The following is a 19790-nucleotide window of genomic DNA, read 5'->3' as shown; positions in this document are numbered from 1 at the left end:
GAGCACGCAGATTCCAGGCAGCTCAAGCAGTCTCTCCAGAGCTGGAACTCCCTTTGCAGAGCCCTCATCTGAAGTCCCCACGCTGCCAAACCAACTGCCCACAGCCAAAACACTCCCCCAGCACCTCTCACTGCTGCTGCTCATCTGGGGGCATTTCCGTTAGCTCAGAGCAGGGCTCCAGCACCAGCTCCATCAGGGACCTTCACCTGCACCAGCTTCTATTGCCCACAGGCCGGCTGGGAGCAAGTTCTTGCCACCAACTGAGATCACCGTTTCCAAAGGAGTCACGACTCCGCCAGCCGTGACAAAGCACCGGCGCATCAGCTCCACTCAGGCTGGTTTCCATTCATCCCCATCACTGTGCCCCTTCACAGCACAAGGGCACCCTACCCAGGAACTGCCATATCCCCATCTCCACAGACATTAATCAGCATCTCCAAGCAGTAAACAGCTGAGCGCTGCCCATCTGCATGGCCTGGAGAGATCTCGCTCAAGGGATTCTCTTTTAACTCCTGCCAAGCCTTTTCGGCCATGCATAAGGAGAGCAGCCCTGAGGAGCTCTTGCCCACCCTGATCCATGGTTCCTCCCCACAGAGGTTCCCACCACTTGCTTTCTCTCTGGAGAGCACATGAAGAAGATATGCAACCAAGTGCAGGTGAATAAGTGAACCGAGGATTCTGTTGCAATGACTAAGGACTGGCATCAGGACTACATGCATACTGCTAGAGTGTGAGGAGACACAGCAGGGTGTGATGGAAAACACCGGGTGACAAGGAGAGCTGGGAAAAGCACTTCTGACCGAAGCTGCATCCATCTGTTGATTCCTTGAGCCTCCTGGATGCCCCACAACCGCTCAGCACATAGCTCCACACATCAAACACCCGTTACATCCAACTAACCCATGCAGGGAACCTCGCCATCAGCCAAGTCACAGCACTTCACGTCTCCCTCCTCCTCCTCCACTCAGGGATACTACAGCAGCAGGTCTGCGAGGCTGCCACCTCCAAGGGGAGGTTTGCAGCATTCACAGCACAGGACTTGGAGCTCCAAGGTGCTTCTGAAGCAGCAATGCAGAGCATGGCACAGCAAGCCCCCAAGCTCAGATCCACATTCCAGCTAATGCAACCAGTCAGACCAGCAACTGCTCCAGCCTGCATTTTAGGAGGGATCAGCAAAAAGCAGAGGCAGAAGATGAGAAGAAAATCCTTCAACTTTCTGTGGAAAACTATGGAATCTGCCTGCGTGCAGAGCAAGCCTTTTCTTATCCCTGCCTGCTGGAAGCTGACTTACAACCTACCGCAGGGTTTACATGTCTGTCGGGAAGCCTGCCCAACGTAACGGGCAATGCCATTATCCCTCTAAGCCTCTCATCTCCCCGTGAGCCCCGCATCGCCCTGGCTCCCAGCGCGTGTGGCTGGGAGGTTTGTTGAGGATGCCCTTGCCCACCCTCCCGCTCAGCCCACACCCAGCAAGAGCGGGGCTTGCACCTGGGAGCTCTGCTGCTGGCCCAGGCACCGCGGAGGGCAGGAGCGGCTCGCAGGGAGCAGCATCAACCACGGGCTGGGGAGGAGGGCTCGGAGAGGCGCCCGCTTCTCCCGGGGGTCCCAGCAGAGTGCAGGCACCACAACCACGAGTCAGAGGGCAGGACTGACACCCCAGGGCCTGCCTGCAGGACCAGAATCCACAGCGAGGAGCCACCTGTGGGGCCTGACCGGCACCCCATAGCCCACTCGGCACCCCATAGCCCACTCAGCACCCCATAGCTCAGTCAGCACCCCAGGGCCTGACTGCGGGACCTGCACCAAGGGCTGCCCTATGGCCGGCTGCCCTGTGCCCCTACCGTCTGCCTGAGGGACCCCGCAGCCCCAGACAGGCCAAGTGCTGCCGGTGCCCAGCCGGTGCCTGCAGCGGGATCCCCGGGCTGGATCCCCGCTGCTGGCTGCCATCCCCGCCCTCCCCCGTCCCGGTCCCCGCCCGCCGCCGCCCTCCCGTACTCACCCTTCACGGCTTCTCCCCGGTTGAGCTGGATCTCGCCCTCGCCCTGCGGAGCGTAGCTCTTGACCACGATGAACTTGCGGCCGGGCACGGCGCTGTACAGCTTCCGCTTGGGCCCGCGCAGCGGGGCGGGCGCGGCGTGCGGCGCGGGCTCGGTGCCGGGGCCGGGGGGCCCCGCCGGTCCGCCGGGGCTGTAAACGAAGACGTACGTTACGGTGCTGATGCCCGGCAGCTCGCGGCTCGGCCCGCCGCGCCCCGAGGGCTGCGCCATGGCGGGGGGCCGGGGCGGGGAAGGGGATGGGGGGGGGGTGCCCGGCGCGGCCGCGGGGGGCTCAGCGCAGCCCCGGCAGCCGCGGCGCGGCCCGGGCGCGGGCACCGGCTGCGGCTGGGGCTGGGGGGGCACCGGCTGCGGGGGGGCCGCCGCCCGCCGCCGGCTCCATGGCGCGGCGCCGCCCGCCCCGCGCCGCGCTCCGCTCCCTCCGGCGCCGCGCCGCTGCCGCGCGCACCATGGCCCGGGGCAGGTGCCGCCGCCGGAGGCTCCTCCCCCTGCGGGCGGGGCCGGCGCCGCCACCGCCCCCCGGCACCTCCCGCCGCCACCGCCCTGACCCGGCGCTGCCGGGGCTCGGGGCCGCGCACAGAGGCGCCCCCTGGCGGCCGTGGCGCTGCCCGGGCCGGAGGAACGGGGGGGGGGGCTCAGCTCCCGGGCGGGGGCACAGCAGCGGCCGCTGCACGGCGGCAATACCGGGGCCGGGGTTCCCCCAGCGCGCGCACCGCAGAGCCCCCCCATCAGGGGGTTCGGGGCGGCCGCAGCATCACTGTCAGGGACCCGGCCCCCGCCGCCGCCCCTCTGCGGCGCCCTGTTCTGTGCTGCAGCCCCAGCTCTGTGCTGCAGCCTCCCCCAGCTCCAGCCTTGCCCCACAGCTGCAGCCGCCCTGTTGCACACTCGCAGCCCCCGCTGGGTTCCTACATCCCCACCCCACAGCCCCCACGTCCCCCCGGTACATGGGGCTTCCATAGCGCCGTGGGGCTGCTCCGTCCCCTCCCGCCGGCTGCCCCCCAGGCTGGCAGAGCTGCGGGGTCTCCTCCTGCAGCTGGAGGTGGTGCCGGGAGAGGTACAGATAGGGCGGAGCGGCTGCTGCGGCGGGAAGAGCACCCCAGAAATGGCTGTGAGCCGAAGGGGCACCGGGCTCCCCGCAGAACAAGGAGCGGGGATGCTGCTCCTCGGCCTGGGGCAGCCTGAGCTTCCCCAGGGAGCGACGCCGCCGTCACGGAGCAGCGCTGCCCGCGGTCCCGGGCACCAGCGGAGAGCCGGGAACGGGACCCGGCTCCGAAACAAGCGGCTCCGCGCCTGGGATGAGCAGGGTCCCCGAACCCCCTCGGCCATCCCCCATTGGCAGGCACAAGCCCCGGCAGCCTTCTGCCAAAGGCACCCGTCACACCGTGGATGTGCGCCGGGATGCGGCCAGCCCCAGCCTGCTGCTCCAGCGCTGCGCTACGCTCCCGTCCCCGAAGGAAAAACACCTCATCAGGAATAAATAGCTGCCCTTCCCTTACACTGCTTCTAAATGTCACTCCAGTACCGCTTTTAGGCAGTGCGGAGATGCTGAACACCAGCTCAGATCTCCAAAAGGCCCTTTATGTTGTTAGAAACAGCCACGAGAAGCTCGCAGAAGACGTAGGTATTGCAGAGCTGAGCGTCTGCATGCTGCAGCACGCCTGGTCAGGCTGCAGCCATGCACCAGACACGCTGCTCCCTGCACCATGCACCCTGCTTCCTGCATCCTGCACCTTGCATCCTGTTCCAAGTACCCTGCACCATGCACCTTGTGCTCTGCACCCTGCTCCTTGCATCCTGCTCCCTTGCACCCCTCTATGACTGCTCCCAGCACTCTGCACGCTGCCCTGGGGACACTCGGCCACAGGGCCAGTGCTCCCACTTCTGGCTGTGCACAGATGTGGGTACACAGGCACAGGGCTGCCAGTGCATGGTGGGATTGCTGCCGTGGGATCGTGGGTTGATGCACATTGGGATCACTAGCCAATGCACAGTGGGATCACTGGCCAGTGCACAGTGTGATCACTGGCTAGCATAAGGTGGGATCACTGGCCACTGCATGGTGGGTCCCTGTGCATGGTGAGAACACTGGCTGATGCACATTGGGATCACTGGCCAGTGCATCATGGGTCACTGGCTAATGTGCGGTGGGAACACTGGCTGATGCGCATTGGGATCACTGGCCAGTGCATCATGGGTCACTGGCTAATGTGCGGTGGGAGCACTGGCTGATGCGCATTGGGATCACTGGCCAGTGCATCATGGGTCACTGGCTAATGTGCGGTGGGAGCACTGGCTCATGCAAAGTGAGATCACTGCAGCACTGGGGCCATCAACCCCCTCCAGCTCCGCTGACAGTTATGGGCGCTCACGCAGACCTTCATGTTGGCAAGTAGGATCCCTCATCAGCCATTCCACTTCTCCAAGCTCCTGCCTCCACGACCATTCCCTCGCAGCAGCACCAGTGCTGGTCTCAAACCACCAACATGCAGCTCCAGCGCTGCACCCCAGCACCCTCTGCAGCCCTTCCATGCACTGTCGCTCATTTTCCACATGACTTTGGCAACTCCTGGAGCTGCACCATGAGCTGGGCCCTGCACAGGTGCCACAAGGACCACAAGAGCCCAAAGCCCCTCCTCAGCAGTTGTGCCGGGGAAGCATCAGTCCTGCGCCTCCCAAGCCAATCCCTCTTTGCCATATTGATTTTGTAGCACACTCATTTTCCAGCCGTTAAGGAGTTATTAAGCCAGGCTGCCTCAGAAGCCTCCATCCATTAGATCACAGGTATATTTAGAGCATGTTCTGCAACCGCTTCGAAGAACACCACCAGTTTGGTCTGGGCTGGTTTGGCTCCATTTCAATTCAAGGATGTTAATTAGTTTAATCATATTTCATGTTAATGCCTGTTTGATAGAGACCTGTGTCAGCCTTGCAGCTGCTCCAGGTCCAGCCTGTACTCCGGGACCATTCCCACCTGTATTCCCAACTGGAAAATGCGAGGGGAATTGCGTGGCTTGGGTTGTGTTTCCAGCAGGTCAGAGCGGAGCAGCTCTTGGTGTCATTGCCCGCAAACTGACAACGTGTTTCTTCACCCACTTTATCACCCCATGCCTGTGGCACCTTGAGCCTGCAGGGAGTGTGTTTCCTCCTGTTCCTCACCCAGCGAAGCTGTGCTGCTGGCTGCTGGATCCGTAACTTATTCCTGAAGCGCAGCCAGGGCACTGTGTGTATCCTCAATAAACCAAACACAGCCACGGCAGTGTTTGCTGGAGCAGCCAAGGAGCTTCTTACGCCCCCAGTGTTTAACCGTCTGCTTAACTGGTTAACTGGTCACACATGACTGGTTAACTGGTCACACGATGCCCACATCCTCCTCCTCCTCTCCAAGCCGCACAGGATGGACACCGTGGCCGGGACATGGGTACCAGAGGGGACCAGTCCATCAAGGGTGCCGAGCACAGGCACCTCAAGTGAAACATGGTCACTGTGAGAAGCCCTTTGTCCCTTCATACAGAGCCCCTGCTGCCCACAGGGCTTCTCTTGGTGGTGGCTGTTTACTTGACACTCCCCATCCAACCTGCACCTCAGAGCTCACCGAGTGACCGCAGAGCGATGCTGGGACATCGACCCAGCTGCAGGTATCGTTCTGCTGCACCCCTAGGGACACGTCTGGTTGCCAAGTCTCAATAGCAGATGCAGGACTCATCCTCCCGGTGGCCAGCAGCATGGCCTGGAAGCCAGTGAGCTAAAATCAGCATTCTCTGAAGCTAGGAGGAGCCTGAGCTGCTGGTGCATGGCAGCAGAGAGGCTGCTCCAAGTCCAGGCCTGGCTCTCCTCCAGATAAAGGAGTGCTTCAGAAACACTGCTGTGAGCCTATGTCCAGTATGGAAACCTGATGCACACCTTTCTCTGAAATTCCTGGGTTCTCACTCTTGCCCTGCCTGTTGAAAGCAGCTACTGAAGATGGACTTGATGTGTGACTCCACATCTCATATTTCTACTGGTATTTTAGCCCCCGGAAGCATTCAGACTCGATATTGCCTGTAGAGAGTGGCAGTAACCTGGCAATCTGACAGAGTGACTCCGTCAGAAACGGTGCTGGTCCCAGTACAGAAGAATTTCCTCACCAGAGCAGATGCTTACCATAATCACAGAATCATCATAGAATCATGGAATGGTTTGGGTTGCAAGGGACCAACCCAAGCTCATCCAGCTCCAACCCCCTGACACGGGCAGGGACACTTCCCACTAGACCAGGTTGCTCCAAGCCCTGTCCAGCCTGGCCTCGATGCCTGCCAGGGATGGGACATTCCATATTAATCCCCTCAACAAGTCCCGGCCATTTGTGAGAAGACAAGCTTCCCTTCCACTGACTGGTGGAAGGTTCAAATCACTGCAAGTGAATTAACAGACCATACCAGTCTCCACAATTACTTCAGACACATGGAGTAGTCCCAGAGCAACCAGGATGGTGGCTTTAATGTCTGTGCCCTCAAGGGGCTGATCAAGAGAATCCCTTTGTGTCAGGTGAGTTCTGGCTGAAGGATTCTCAGTTGAGGTTGAAACAACCTCTTCTCCTTCCTTCTACTGGGAATTCCTGCTTAGTGCTATCCCAGCAGGGCACCCATGGGGTGAAGTGAAGGTGTTCAGAGCACAGCTGATGAGCCCTGGGTGCTGCAGCACGGGCTGCCAGGGCAGGACATGGGGATGTGACAGGTCCAAGCCCACAGGGCAGTGCTGGAGCTGTGGGAATAACCCAGCTTGGCCTTGCTGTGTTCCTGTGGCTCTTGGGAGCAGTGAACATCCCACAGCGTCTCTCACACTCTCATGAAGGAGCTGTTTCACGTCCTCATGTCCTTCCCCCTGAGAGCTCAAGATCCCATTTATGTTGCTTTGAGATACAGAAAGGTTTTTGCATGGGGGAACTACCCACTGTGCTCAAAACTGAGGCCTTCAGGAATGAAGGGGATTTGGCATCTCTGCAGTTAACCTGCCAACCTCTCCTAGGAACTCTGCTAAATGGTTCTTGTCCACAAGGCACCGATCCCAGAACTGTGCTGCTGCTTTTTGAGTGGTTTTGTGAGATGTCTTTGGTGCTGGAGCTGCCTTTCCCACCAGCCATGGAAGGAGGGATTTGCCAACTGCTCCTCTTGTTCTGAGAACATCTACGTGCCCTCACAGACACAGCTCTGTGCTCATGGGATACCGGGAGGGGACTCCTCTGTAGGAACCCTTCTGGATACATCCATACCCAAAGCTTGGTGGGAAGAAGCACACAACACGTGCCCTGCCATGGGTCTTCCAGCTTTGCCCGGTAGTGAGAGCCACAGCAATGCGCTTTGTGCTTCAGTGTTTGGATAAGGGAGGCTCTCCTGTCACACAGCAGCATTGCAGAGTCCAGCAGGTCCTTACAAACTGGTACCATTAGATGGAATTTGACTGGCAAGCAGAGACAGCTTCTCCAGTGGCGCTTACTATGTGTCCTTTGGAAGAGATGGTTTTGCTGTTCTGGAGTTTCAAATTGTTACTACAAGCGTGGCTGACAGCTACAGAAATAGACCGGGCTTGATGGAAACGATTTCAGCTCCAGCAAGAAAATAGCAGCTTCGGCACTTCTAAAACTTCCCCTGATTCATGGAATCAAACAGAATGGTTGTGGCTGGCAGGGACCTCGGAGGCATCCAGTCCAACTGCCTGCTCAGGCATAGCATCACAGAACCCCAGCCTGCTTTAGGTTAAAGGGACCTTAAAGCTCCTCCAGCTCCAACCCCTGCCACAGGCAGGGACCCCTTCCACTGGATCAGCTTGCTCCAAGCCCCTGTGTCCAACCTGGCCTTGAGCACTGCCAGGGATGGGGCAGCCACAGCTTCTCTGGGCACCCTGTGCCAGCGCCTCAGCACCCTCACAGGGAAGAGCTTCTGCCTAAGAGCTCAGCTCAGTCTCCCCTCGGGCAGGTTCAAGCCATTCCCCTTGGCCTGTCCCTACAGGCCCTTGTCCCAAGCCCCTCTCCAGGTTCCCTGCAGCCCCTTTAGGCACTGGAGCTGCTCTCAGGTCTCCCCTTCAGGAGCCTTCTCTTCTCCAGGCTGTCCAGAATTCAGGAGGCAGTTTCTGGCATGGAGAGCTTTCTGCCTCATTGCTGGAGCAGAGCAGGACCCCCATGCACTCCAGGCTGGGTGATGAGGCAGACCTGGGCTGGTTCTGGGGCCGGCTGCCAGTGCTCGTGCACAGACTGGTTGCTGCTAGAGCAGGGCTCATGCAGCTTGGCTGTGCAGTCTGCTGTGAAACGTCTGCTCTCAGATCATCTCTGCCCAGCTCCATGCGACCAGCACAGCACCCACTGATGGGAGCCAGCTAGTGCCAGATCCCCACTGCTCGGGAACAGGGAGGCAACAGGAGGACAGCAGCCTCTCACCTTCCTGCTCCTCCTCGGAGTGCCTGCACCAGCGCATGGAGCTGGAGCCACGGAGCCCTCGCGTGGGTCAGGGCATCTCTCAGGAGCAGTGGGAGCTGGGGGCTGCTCCTGCTGTAGCACAGGGAGGATGCACATGGGAAAGAGCATGGGACATGAGCCACAGAGCCAGTGCCTGCCCAGGAAAGCCCTTGGCAGAGGCCAGGCAGTGCCGGCTCTCATGCCCTACGAGATGCTGTGGAAGCTGGAGTGAGAGCCGCTGCCTGGTAACGCTGCGGCGCTGCCAAAGCGGCAGCCAGGAGGGAGAGCTCCTGCAGGCAGCATCCTCCCCGAGGCGTCACTGCGATGATCCATGGGGATGCTGAAGTAACCCCCAAACACCAACACCCCCGCCTGCCTCTGCCGCAGCCTTGCCGACGCGCTGGAGAACGGGGCGGAACTGGAAACCCGACAGAGACGATTCATTAAGAGGGTTTGTCTCCCTTGGTATAATCACAGCTATTGATTCCCTCCTGAAGGCTCTACGTGTGCATCCCAGCCCGGGAAGCATCCCACTGGTGGCGGGATCCGTGCCTCTCTACCCTGACAGCTGCAAGTGTTCTGCATCACTGGGCACCTCCAACACATCTGAGAGTTCACTGAAAAGACAAAATCTAGTTTTAGCAGTTGGCAAAGAGTGGAACAGGATTTTTGAATATTATGCCTCTAATCCTGCCTATCCTGCAAGATCCCAGTGCTTGGGAGCTTGGACAACCTGTCTATAAGCCTCGCAAAGCAGCCATGCATTACCATGCACCTCACTCCTGGCAGATGAAACGAGTCACAGGCTCTGCTCAAGGCGCAGGACGAGTTTGCATCAGATGGTGTTTAAAGGGAGCTGCAAGAGGATTCCCAAAGCTCCCACCTCACTGGGGATGGAGGCAAGGGTCCAGGTGGATCTTCACAAGCCATTTCAAAACCTTTGCTCTGTGAAAAAGAAGAACCATTCCAGAATCTCTCCTTGTCAGTGTCACCCAGGAGTGACAGATGACGAACAGCCCCTCCTTACATAGGCACCATAAACCTCCCGAACCCAGGAGGTCCATGGCTTTGCAGCTCCTCGAGGTGATGGAACCCATCCCCACTCTGAGGCAGGAGCTACTCGGGGAAGAAGGAAATAATTTGCAGAGCCTGTGTCTACGAAACCTTTAACATTCTGGTTGACAAGTCCTTATGCACGTCTCAGTCAAAACCTACACATGCCCACACATGGCATCCAGCATCTGCTGTGTGCAACTGGGCTTGGGGAACACGTTCCATTCCTCCTGAACAAATACTCACACCTCCACCTCCCCACGTATGGCCAGGCACTGAGCAGAAGTAGAGGTCCAGAGGGACCTTTTCTCGGAGGTCCTCCCCATGTGCCCCGGCAGCTCCACAGGGACAGAAGACTGAGGTAGATCTCGTTACTCCAGCAGCACTGGCTCCACAACCCTCAGCTTGACACCTTCTGCCTCCACTGATGTTACCTTGGGAAAGCCCTTTAGATGGATACAGGCAGCTGGAGCAAGAGCCACAGCGAGAATGAGCTGAGACTTTGGCACCATCATCAAACGCCTGTCCTCAAGATCCTGCAGCTCTTGTCACACTGTCAGAGGCTGACACCCGCAGCAGCTCTCCAGTGCTGTCAGTAAAACCAAGGCTCCTCAGCCTTGACTGTGCACAAGCTGCTCTGCTGCCATCAGCTGCTGCCCCTTCCCCTGACCCGCTGCATCCAACCCTTCGCAAGCCTAGGCAGCTCCCACCAAACACAGCGGGTCCCACACAACTTGCACCCTGTGCTTTTTACCAGGAGTTCACTAAACCATCCAGGTTCTCCATTGAAGGCACTGAGCTACTGGATGCAGTGGGGGGACATGGCACCCCCATCCTCTCACCCCCCTTACCAGTAAGGACCAGCACATCAGCCCAGGAAGGGTCAGGTCATGGGAGAAGTAATCAGCTCACAGCAAGGCGGTGCAGGGAGACTGAGGTAACAAGGATGTTCCATAGTGCAGCCCCCTCCTTCCACCCTCTAGACCCTCATCCATCTCATGCTCTGTACCCAGAGCCCGAACACCTCAGCAGGACATCACATCCTATTTGTTTGCCACACACTTCACTTGTGGTACCATCGTGCTGCTTGCTGCAGCACCTACATCCTCCTTAAACCTCTTTAACCACGCCATACGTTACAGACACAACAACAGGCTGCATGCACGGAGCTTTCCAAACCCATCCCAGCTCATCAAGAACACCAGGATAAGCACGGGCATGCACCAGTAGAGATGGCGATGCTGAGCACTCCTTTTGCAGAGTCTCTTAGCTGAGCTCATTACCGTTCCCATTATTTTATTAACCAGAAGCCTGCAGCTGACTCCCTGCACTGCATTAGCTTTTCCCAAAGGAAAACCGTGTCATCTCTTGGTCAGCTCACCCACGAACAACTTTATCAGCCCAATTCCGAGTTCTCCCTCGTGCGCTTCCCAGGTTCTTCAGCCTGAAGGCCCCCTCCTCACACACCCCTCAGCCAGAGATGCGCAGCTCTGAGAAACCACCTCTGAGAAACCAGCATCGGTGATGCTGAAACCGCCTTCAGCCGGTTAAATCTGCAGCTCCTCAAAGTCTGCTCCCAGAGGCACCACAAACATCCCAGTACTTCTATTCCAAACACGACCATCGTTACTCTGAGCTCTGTTTAGCGGATGCTGTGGCTTGCCATAGGTCATCCCCCTCTTTGTCCTTGCTGCTGGAAATACAGTTTCCAAATGGATCCCTTCCTCCCAGATCCCTCATCCTCTGCCTCAGTGGCCCCAGCTGTAAGATACTTCCCAACTCTCTTCTGATGATGAATTTAAATAGTTTGACCAAATGATACCCCCTCTTCTGCCCAATAGCCCCTGAATCACTGAACAGGGGCTGGGACAGAGCCATGGCTGAGTCCAGAAGTGACTGGAACCACCTGGAGCTGGTAAAGAATGAAACCTGCTGGAGAGAGTCCAGCGCAGGGCAACTAAGATGATGAAGGGAGTGGAGCATCTCCCTTATGAGGAAAGACTGAGGGAGCTGGGTCTCTTGGAGTGAGGGGTGACCTTATTAGTGTATATAATATATAAAGGGGGAGTGTCCGAGGATGGAGCCAGGCTCTTCCAGTGGCAAACAATGAAGGACAAGGGGCAATGGGTCAAACTGGAACACAAGAGGTTCCACTTAACCCTTCTCAGTGAGGTGACGAACACTGGACAGGCTGCCCAGGGAGGTTGTGGGTCTCCTTCTTGGAGACATTCAAAACCCGCCTGGACACGTTCCTGTGTAACCTTATCTAGGGGTTCCTGCTCATTGGACTGGATGAGCTTTGAGGTCCCTTCCAATCTCTACCATACTGTGAAACCAAGGTGAAAGAACTGGGACTTGCACAGAAGCATCTCCTGTACTGCCAGAGCACAGCTCAGAATGTCCCAGAGGGAGAAAGGGCCAGGGACATCAATCACACCATCCCTGCAGCCACACTGGGGAAGCAGCCCTTGGTGTGAGGGGCCCTGGGACATGCCCCCGCTCCAGGAAAGACAGCGACTTTGCATGGTGCTCCCACTGCACTGGCAGAGCGAGCAGGGCATTGCCCCTTGGCTGCTCCATTGCCCTCCTTTCCCTCTCCTTGTAGAGCGGAGAGAGGAGCCACAGCCATTGCTGTGACACCGGGTGGGCAGGAGGTGCTGAGGGAGCAGCAGGGAGCGGGGCTGAGGCACCAGAGCATACATCAGAGGGATGGAGCTGAGCAGGGCCTCACTGATCATCCCAGGAACATCGCAGCCCTGGCAGCAAAGTCCCTGCTCAGGCACCACACAAAGAGCAGCTTCGAAGCTTGGGCTGGAAAGCACTTCACTGGGAAAGCTGAGGCCAAACTATTCCGTGTTTGAGCATGAAAACCAGCTCCAGCCTGGGACATGGCCTCAGGGGGACTTCCAGGATGGCTGCAGCCATCTCCTTGTGTCACTTGGACCCACATCTGGCTGGTAACTGCTCTTTCTGAGGGCTGGAACAGCTCTGCTCTGGAGCCAGGCTGAGAGAGCTGGGCTGGGGCAGCCTGGAGAAGAGAAGGCTCCTGAAGGGGAGACCTGAGAGCAGCTCCAGTGCCTAAAGGGGCTGCAGGAAACCTGGAGAGGGGCTTGGGACAAGGGATGTAGGGACAGGGCAAGGGGAATGGCTTGAACCTGCCCGAGGGGAGACTGAGCTGAGCTCTGAGGCAGAAGCTCTTCCCTGTGAGGGTGCTGAGGCGCTGGCACAGGGTGCCCAGAGAAGCTGTGGCTGCCCCATCCCTGGCAGTGGCTCAAGGACAGGTTGGACACAGGGGCTTGGAGCAAGCTGCTCCAGTGGAAGGGGTCCCTGCCCGTGGCAGGGGTTGGAGCTGGAGGAGCTTTAAGGTCCCTTCAACACAAACCAGGCTGGGATTCATTAAAACTTTAATTGCCCAAAGACTGATGAAAGACAACTGCTGAGCTGTGTGGCACAGAGGGAAAGATTTCTTCCCAAAGGGCTGGCAGCGTGGGAATGCTGATGTTTTCCGTAACACTGTAGGACACAGTCCTGGGTAATGTTTTCCCCGGGTTCTGTGGTATGGGTGTTTGTCTAGGGCATGGTGAACCTTCATCAGGGAGAGCTGGAGCTGCTGGAGCTGCAGCCCAGGGCAGCAGGTGGGATGGGGAGGCACCATGAGCACAGCGGCCACACTGAGACCGTGTCTGCAGCTGCCTGGAGCTGCCAGCATCCATCTCCAGGAAAAGAGAGGTCTGGGAACAACTGTGGTCCTGCTTTCCCTGTTTTGTTTTCCATATTATTGCTTGGATAAAGCAAAACAGGGAAGAACGTGGAGGACAGAAACTGCTCACCTGGACACAAACACAACTTTCTGTGTGATGAGCCCCATTCAGGCATTCTGCTCTACAGAGTCTTCAAAGAGGTCAATTTTGAGCTACCCTAGACTGCAGAGCTGCTCTGTCACTGATGGTGTCCTCAAGAGCACTCATGAGCCTCACCCTGTGCCTGCCTCTGCCTCAGAGACAGAGCAACAGGCAAAGGGTGTGATGAGTGTCCCACCCCTCGCCTCCCAGGTCCCTGGTGGTCAGCAGCTAAAGCAGCCCTTCTCCTTCACCCACACAGCAACCACAGGTGTAGCTTAACCCTGGGACTGCTGTGTCCAAGCACTGCCTATGGAGAGCCATGCTCCTGGGGCAGCTTATTCCACCCCAGTGCTGCAGGTGCTGGGTGGGTCCTTCCCCCACGGATGGAGCTGCTGCTGCTTCCCCTTCCCAAGCACAGCCCTGCCCCACTGGTGGTCCAGGGGGATTCGTCTCAGGACGAGGAGGAATGTTCATAACTGCCATGTCCCTGGAGCTCAAACTGGTCCTCAGGTGTGTTCCCTTGGAAGGGAGGATGTGCCTGTGCCAAATGTCACATCAAGGGGATTCTTTGTCACTGATTCCCATTTACTCCACATCTGTATTCCAGAACAAAGGGAGCCCATGTGAGGGCAGGACAGGTTGCTGGGACACCTGCAGCACACAGGCACCAGGAACATCCTCTGCCTTGCTGCCACCACCAAGTCTGACTGCGGATGTGCAGCTCCTGCAGGTGTGGTGGTATCCAGCGCTCCCCGCAGCAGCGGGGTGACCTTCATACGGGACCTGACCCCAGCCCCAGCGCTTCCTGGTGCTCCATTTTCGGGATCACAAGCTTCAGCAAAGACAAGGCTGCAGCAGGCAGCACTGGGACCAGTGGCACCAGAGATGGACCCACCGGTTTGTCCCTCGCCTCTCAGCGTGGCAGTGACTGTGCAGAAAACACCATCACTGAGGTCTCCAGCACTAACCCCGAGCAGCTCAGATCTACCAAAGCTCCTGACAAGAAGGTCCCCTGTAGGACAAGGGGTGGTGCAGTCCTTTCTGCAGGGCTGGACGGCAGAGGTACTCAGGGTATCAGCACAGACAGTGCAACACATTTCACCCCCAGATAACACAGCATCATGGCTTGGGACCAGGTGGAAAGCTTGCAAGTGTCATCCCAGAAAACAAAACAGGAATGCGTGCTTGGGAACGTGGAGCACACACAGGAAAGCCCCATTCTGTTCCAAATGCACAGCTTCTGCGCTGCAGAGTGGCTCCTCAGCTTGCTTAGCACCAGCTTCATCCTGCAGATGAGCCGCTTGCTCAGAGCCACTCCAGTCTTGCAGGTTGAGTCTATTATGGAGCGCCAAGTCTGGGAAGTCGAACCCCAAATCTGGTGCCAGAAGGAGTTCTGGTGACAAGCTGTGCACGTGAGCTATAGCTCTGCATGAGGCAAGAGGCACAGAGTACGAGCATCCAAGGTTTCAAGAGCAAAGGCACCACTGACAGCATTAAAACCGAAGCCCTGCAGGGATCTAAGGTGCTGAGTCAGCAGTCAAGGAAATCACTGGGTGAGGAGCAGGTCTGGCAAAGGGGCAGGCGCAGCCATGGCTATGGAGGCTGAGGAGAAGAGCTGAAATCCCTCTGAGCAGCCCTGGTGCTGCTGAAAAGAGAGGGGCAAGCCTCATGGCAGAAAGGAATAAGGCTCAGAAAGGGGAAGTGCTGCCAGACAAGGCCAAGGACAGAGTGAGGGCTCAGTGTGGTTGTCGCAGGGATGACCACGTTTGTGAAACACAGGTAAGACCACAGACCTCATGCGATATGTGGACACACCGGGAAGGATCCTGTGGTGGAGGCCCTCAGTATCTCCTGCAGAAGCCAGATGGGAGCAGGGAGGTAAATCCCACTGCATGGCTGAGAGAAGAGAAGGATGTGCAGTGATTAGAGACTGGGGAATACTCTGACAATAGGATTCCCGGGCAGGAGAGGCACAGGAAACCTGAATCTCAGTGGAAGCAAGCTGCTGGGTTTTAACACAAACAGGTTATAGGAGAGCTTTCAGCTAAAGGTTAGGAAAGCTGGCATATACAGACAAGCCCCTGCTTTTCGGGCTGCCTCATGCTGTAGGGGTGAAGCCATAAAGAGAGCAGACAGAAGCTGGCAAAAGTCAGGTATAAATCCATGGGGAGCAGTTGCAGACACCCCGAACCCGTGCATCTGTTCCTCTGCACTGGAGCTGGAGGCCTGAGAGGGGAGAGAGGAGACCCAGAATCCTGGTTTTAATATTGGTACAATGGATGCACGGGGAAGGCAGGGGAAGAAAGACGCAACAGGGAACGCTAACACAGCCAGCACTGGTGGGGAGGAGGTGCCTCAGTGCAAAGATGGCTTTCAGCTACATCAGGTGAACAAGTGGCCTGGGCCAGCAATGAGGGCAGGCTTGTCCTGGGCTGATGCTCCAGCAGGAGGCCCAGGACCACAGGCCAGGCACCCTGGTGATACCCCAGAGCAGTGAGGTCATTGAGCACAGGGCAATGAGCCTCACCCCTGAGCTGTGCCCAAACACAGCAAACACCCGAGACCACAGACTGGATTTTAGCAGGGCCAGCGGAGCAGCCAGGCAGGGAATGGGCTGCAGGAAGATGCATTCCTGACCTTGCAGTACCTGGGAACATGCTATAGCTCATCATCGCATTCATTAAGAGTCATTACTTAACAGTGACCCCAATAGGGTGTACTGTTGTAGATGCAATGGGAGGTGATCAGTTGTTTGCCTCTGTGCTCAGTTAAAGCACAGGGCCTCTAAATTCCTAGAAATTCATGTTGGTAAGAAACTAAAAAGGACCATTAAAAGTAAAACCTTTGCTTGAGTCCTAGAGGCTATCTTGAGTCAGCTTATTGGATGCTCGGACACATACTGCCTGTCAAGAAGGAAAATAGAAGTACTTCAATAATAGCAGGGCATGTAAGGTTATAAGAAGCAAGGAATCATGGAATGGTTTGGGTGGAAGGGACCTTAAAGCTCCTCCAGCTCCAACCCCTGCCACAGGCAGGGACCCCTTCCACTGGAGCAGCTTGCTCCAAGCCCCTGTGTCCAACCTGGCCTTGAGCACTGCCAGGGATGGGGCAGCCACAGCTTCTCTGGGCACCCTGTGCCAGCGCCTCAGCACCCTCACAGGGAAGAGCTTCTGCCTAAGAGCTCAGCTCAGTCTCCCCTCGGGCAGGTTCAAGCCATTCCCCTTGGCCTGGCCCTACAGGCCCTTGTCCCAAGCCCCTCTCCAGCTTTCCTGCAGCCCCTTTAGGCACTGGAGCTGCTCTCAGGTCTCCCCTTCAGGAGCCTTCTCTTCTCCAGGCTGCCCCAGCCCAGCTCTCTCAGCCAAAGGTGCTCCAGCCCTCCGCCAAGAAGGCAAAGTTGTAGTTAAATGAGAAAGCCCAGGACAGATCATTTGTTAAATGTTCTGTTAAATAGAGAACACAACACAGAACTAGAGCTGAGTTAGAAGAATAATGTGCAGAAAGCCTAAAAACTGGTGTCATTCTTCAGAAACATCCCAAACAGAAAACCTGTCAGGGCTGAAAAGGCAGAAACCTCTGCACTGAGCACCGAAGATGCCAAGTCTGACTCCTCAAGGAATCAAAGGATAAAGATGCTCCTATGGGGAGAACCGCCCTTGAAGCTCCAGGGGTCAAATCCTTGCCAGATCCACACTGATGTGTGGCATCATATATCAATTGGCACCTGTGCCAACATTGTCTCTCGCTTGTGTTAGTTCTGCCCTTTTTGGATGCTTATTCCCAGCTCTGTCTCCAGTTCTCCAGGACAAACGAGCCCAATCTCCAGAATGTTTGTAGTAATGGAGAGGGCAGGGACACGGAGTTTAACACGAGGAGGAAACGCCGTTTTGCTCAGCTGAGAGACTGAGTGGCGCAGGATGCTACAGATGCCAAGAGCAGACAGGGTTTCAAGAAGGGATTAGACGAGCTCATGAGGGATAATCCACCGGTGGTTAATGGAAATGCTAATGGACAGCCTTCATCTCAGGGAGCTCTGCTCACCAGTAACCTGCTCCTCACCATTCACTCCATATTGTGACTTTCCCCTGTGTGTGCTCTACAGATGTGCTGGGGCAGGGTCCGGGGTGCCAGGGGAAGCCTGTTCCCAGTACGGTCACCCCGTGTCCTGTGGCCTGCATCAGCCCCCTCTGCTCTGGTTCCTGTTCATCTGTCACAATGAACAGCGCACAGTGTTTTAAGTAAGGTCTTAGGGGATGTTGTACAACTGTGAGCACTCATCTTCACAACAGACACCGGCCCACATCTGATTAACGCTGCCAAATATTTCCCTTTATTGCTTCTATGTTCCTATGATTCTATTCTATGATTCTAAGAGAAAAGCAACTTCGAGCTCACAGAAGAAATTTTGGGGTTTATCTTTTAAATACAGATTTAAAGCTCACTCTTTTGAGTTTTCCCATACTTCAGATTCTTCCTAGTAACCCAGTCCTCCTCAGCACCAGCTTCACATCCTCAGTAAAGCTTCAGACTCTGCTTCTCATGCCAAGGACACTGGAGGGAAGACTAAAGATCAGTCACAAGACCAAAACTTGAGTTTTTCCTACTAAACGCCTTCTGTCCCATTCAGCCCTTATGCATTCCCATTGCTCTTGTACATTCAGGTCACTGCTCAGGTACATTCACCTCTGCACTCTGCCATGTTCTCCATGAGGAAAACCATTTAACACGGGGTGTTTTATCCAGTGTGCACCGTTACCAGACACATGAGACCTGCTGAGTTCACCTTTACTGGGGAACTGCACATGCAGCAAGTGTAAATCTAAGAGGGCTAAGAGGACTAAGATTTAGTGATGATAAAAAAAGATGCACATGCTCCCTAAAACCTGAATCATGGATTCTAAAGGGCAAGCAACCATCAATCATTTATATATACATTATATGTGCATATATAAATGTGTGTGCACTTTCACAGCACTGTAAAATACGGATCCAGCTTCCACATGCTCTGGCCAGGCAGGAGTCTCTGTATGTCCCCGATCCCTGTGTCACCACGCAGTGATTCATGCTGTGTGCTGCACAACTCTGTGGGGTGGGTGACACTGACAGCAGTGGGAACAGCAGTGCCCCAAGCACAGGACCCTGCCCAGACCCTGGTTCCAGTGGGGATGTGTCCCAGGAACACTTCTCCATGGGATGCAGTGATTCTCATCATTGCCTCAGCCTTTGTGGAGCCACTTCCCAAGGGTCCAGCTCTCCCACATTATGTTTTCTCCTGCTGCCAGGTAGGGCATCATCCCCCTACACACACTGCCTTGTTCCCCCATTCCCTTCTCCAGCACTCATGTGTCGCTGCTCTGCCTTTCCCTGCAGCACATTTTCCAGACTGGAGCTTTTTACACCCGTGCCTCCCCTCCTTATCCACGCCAGCCTCTTACAGCAACCAGTGCTCCCACTCTGATGGTGCTCGCACAGCTCTGGCACCTGGGTATGCCAATTTCTACCTGGAATGGAACAGAACAGAAATGAACCAACTGGGTCCTGTTAGGCTACCACTAACCCGTGTCACTGAGGGACTCAGCTACGCTGTTTGTGAACACTTCCAGTGATTCTGCCACTACCCTGATCCCTCTGTTCCAACATGACACCATATTTAGGGCAGGTCCCATGGAAGGGTGATATCTACCACCACCCAACATGCATCTCCTGTACTGCAGGTCTCTGCAGACTCCACATCAGCCTGTCCCTCCTCCTGACTGCCAATCACAAAGAGACAAGAGGCACCAGGGAAACTCAAGACCCAACGAAGGAAGCAGCAGGTCTGGCACCCCAGCCACGGCAGAGCTCCCTGCTGCAGTGGCACGGATGTGTCACCCCAAGCAGATCTCAGGCACAGCAGTCAAGAAACAGAAAGCCACAGGTCCCAGAGCAACACGGTTCTGATCAGTGCCCTGATGCCACACGGCAATCCCTATCCTTGTATGACCAGCCTGGAGAAGAGAAGGCTCCTAATGGGGAGACCTGAGAGCAGCTCCAGTGCCTAAAGGGGCTGCAGGAAAGCTGGAGAGGGGCTTGGGACAAGGGCCTGTAGGGACAGGCCAAGGGGAATGGCTTGAACCTGCCCGAGGGGAGACTGAGCTGAGCTCTTAGGCAGAAGCTCTTCCCTGTGAGGGTGCTGAGGCGCTGGCACAGGGTGCCCAGAGAAGCTGTGGCTGCCCCATCCCTGGCAGTGCTCAAGGCCAGGTTGGACACAGGGGCTTGGAGCAAGCTGCTCCAGTGGAAGGGGTTGGGGTTGGAGCTGGAGGAGCTTTGAGGTCCCTTCCAACCCAAACGAGGCTGGGGTTCTGTGATTCTGGGGATCCCCCAGGTCACCTGCAGTCAGTCTGTGCCCTCCTGCGCCATCAGCCGCTATGGTCCAGC

At 56.7% G+C, this 19790-nt stretch overlaps 1 protein-coding gene across 1 annotated transcript in view; it reads right to left on the bottom strand.

Moving 5' to 3' along the window:
* SHANK3 (SH3 and multiple ankyrin repeat domains 3) overlaps positions 1–19790 on the bottom strand; it is a 306306-nt gene that overhangs the window by 182372 nt on the left and 104144 nt on the right. The window contains exon 12 of the mRNA XM_061362564.1: positions 2000–2187. Coding sequence (XP_061218548.1) covers positions 2000–2187 — 188 coding nt within the window. The remainder of the gene's footprint in view (positions 1–1999; positions 2188–19790) is intronic.

The sequence above is a fragment of the Neopsephotus bourkii genome, unplaced genomic scaffold (assembly GCF_033783945.1).
Source record: "Neopsephotus bourkii isolate Nb327-2 ecotype Australia unplaced genomic scaffold, CSIRO-AGI_Nbou_v1 NB_1128, whole genome shotgun sequence".
Taxonomy (NCBI): Eukaryota; Metazoa; Chordata; class Aves; order Psittaciformes; family Psittacidae; genus Neopsephotus; species Neopsephotus bourkii.
Note: the sequence above shows the minus strand (reverse complement) of the source record. Positions and strands in the feature narration are given on the sequence as shown.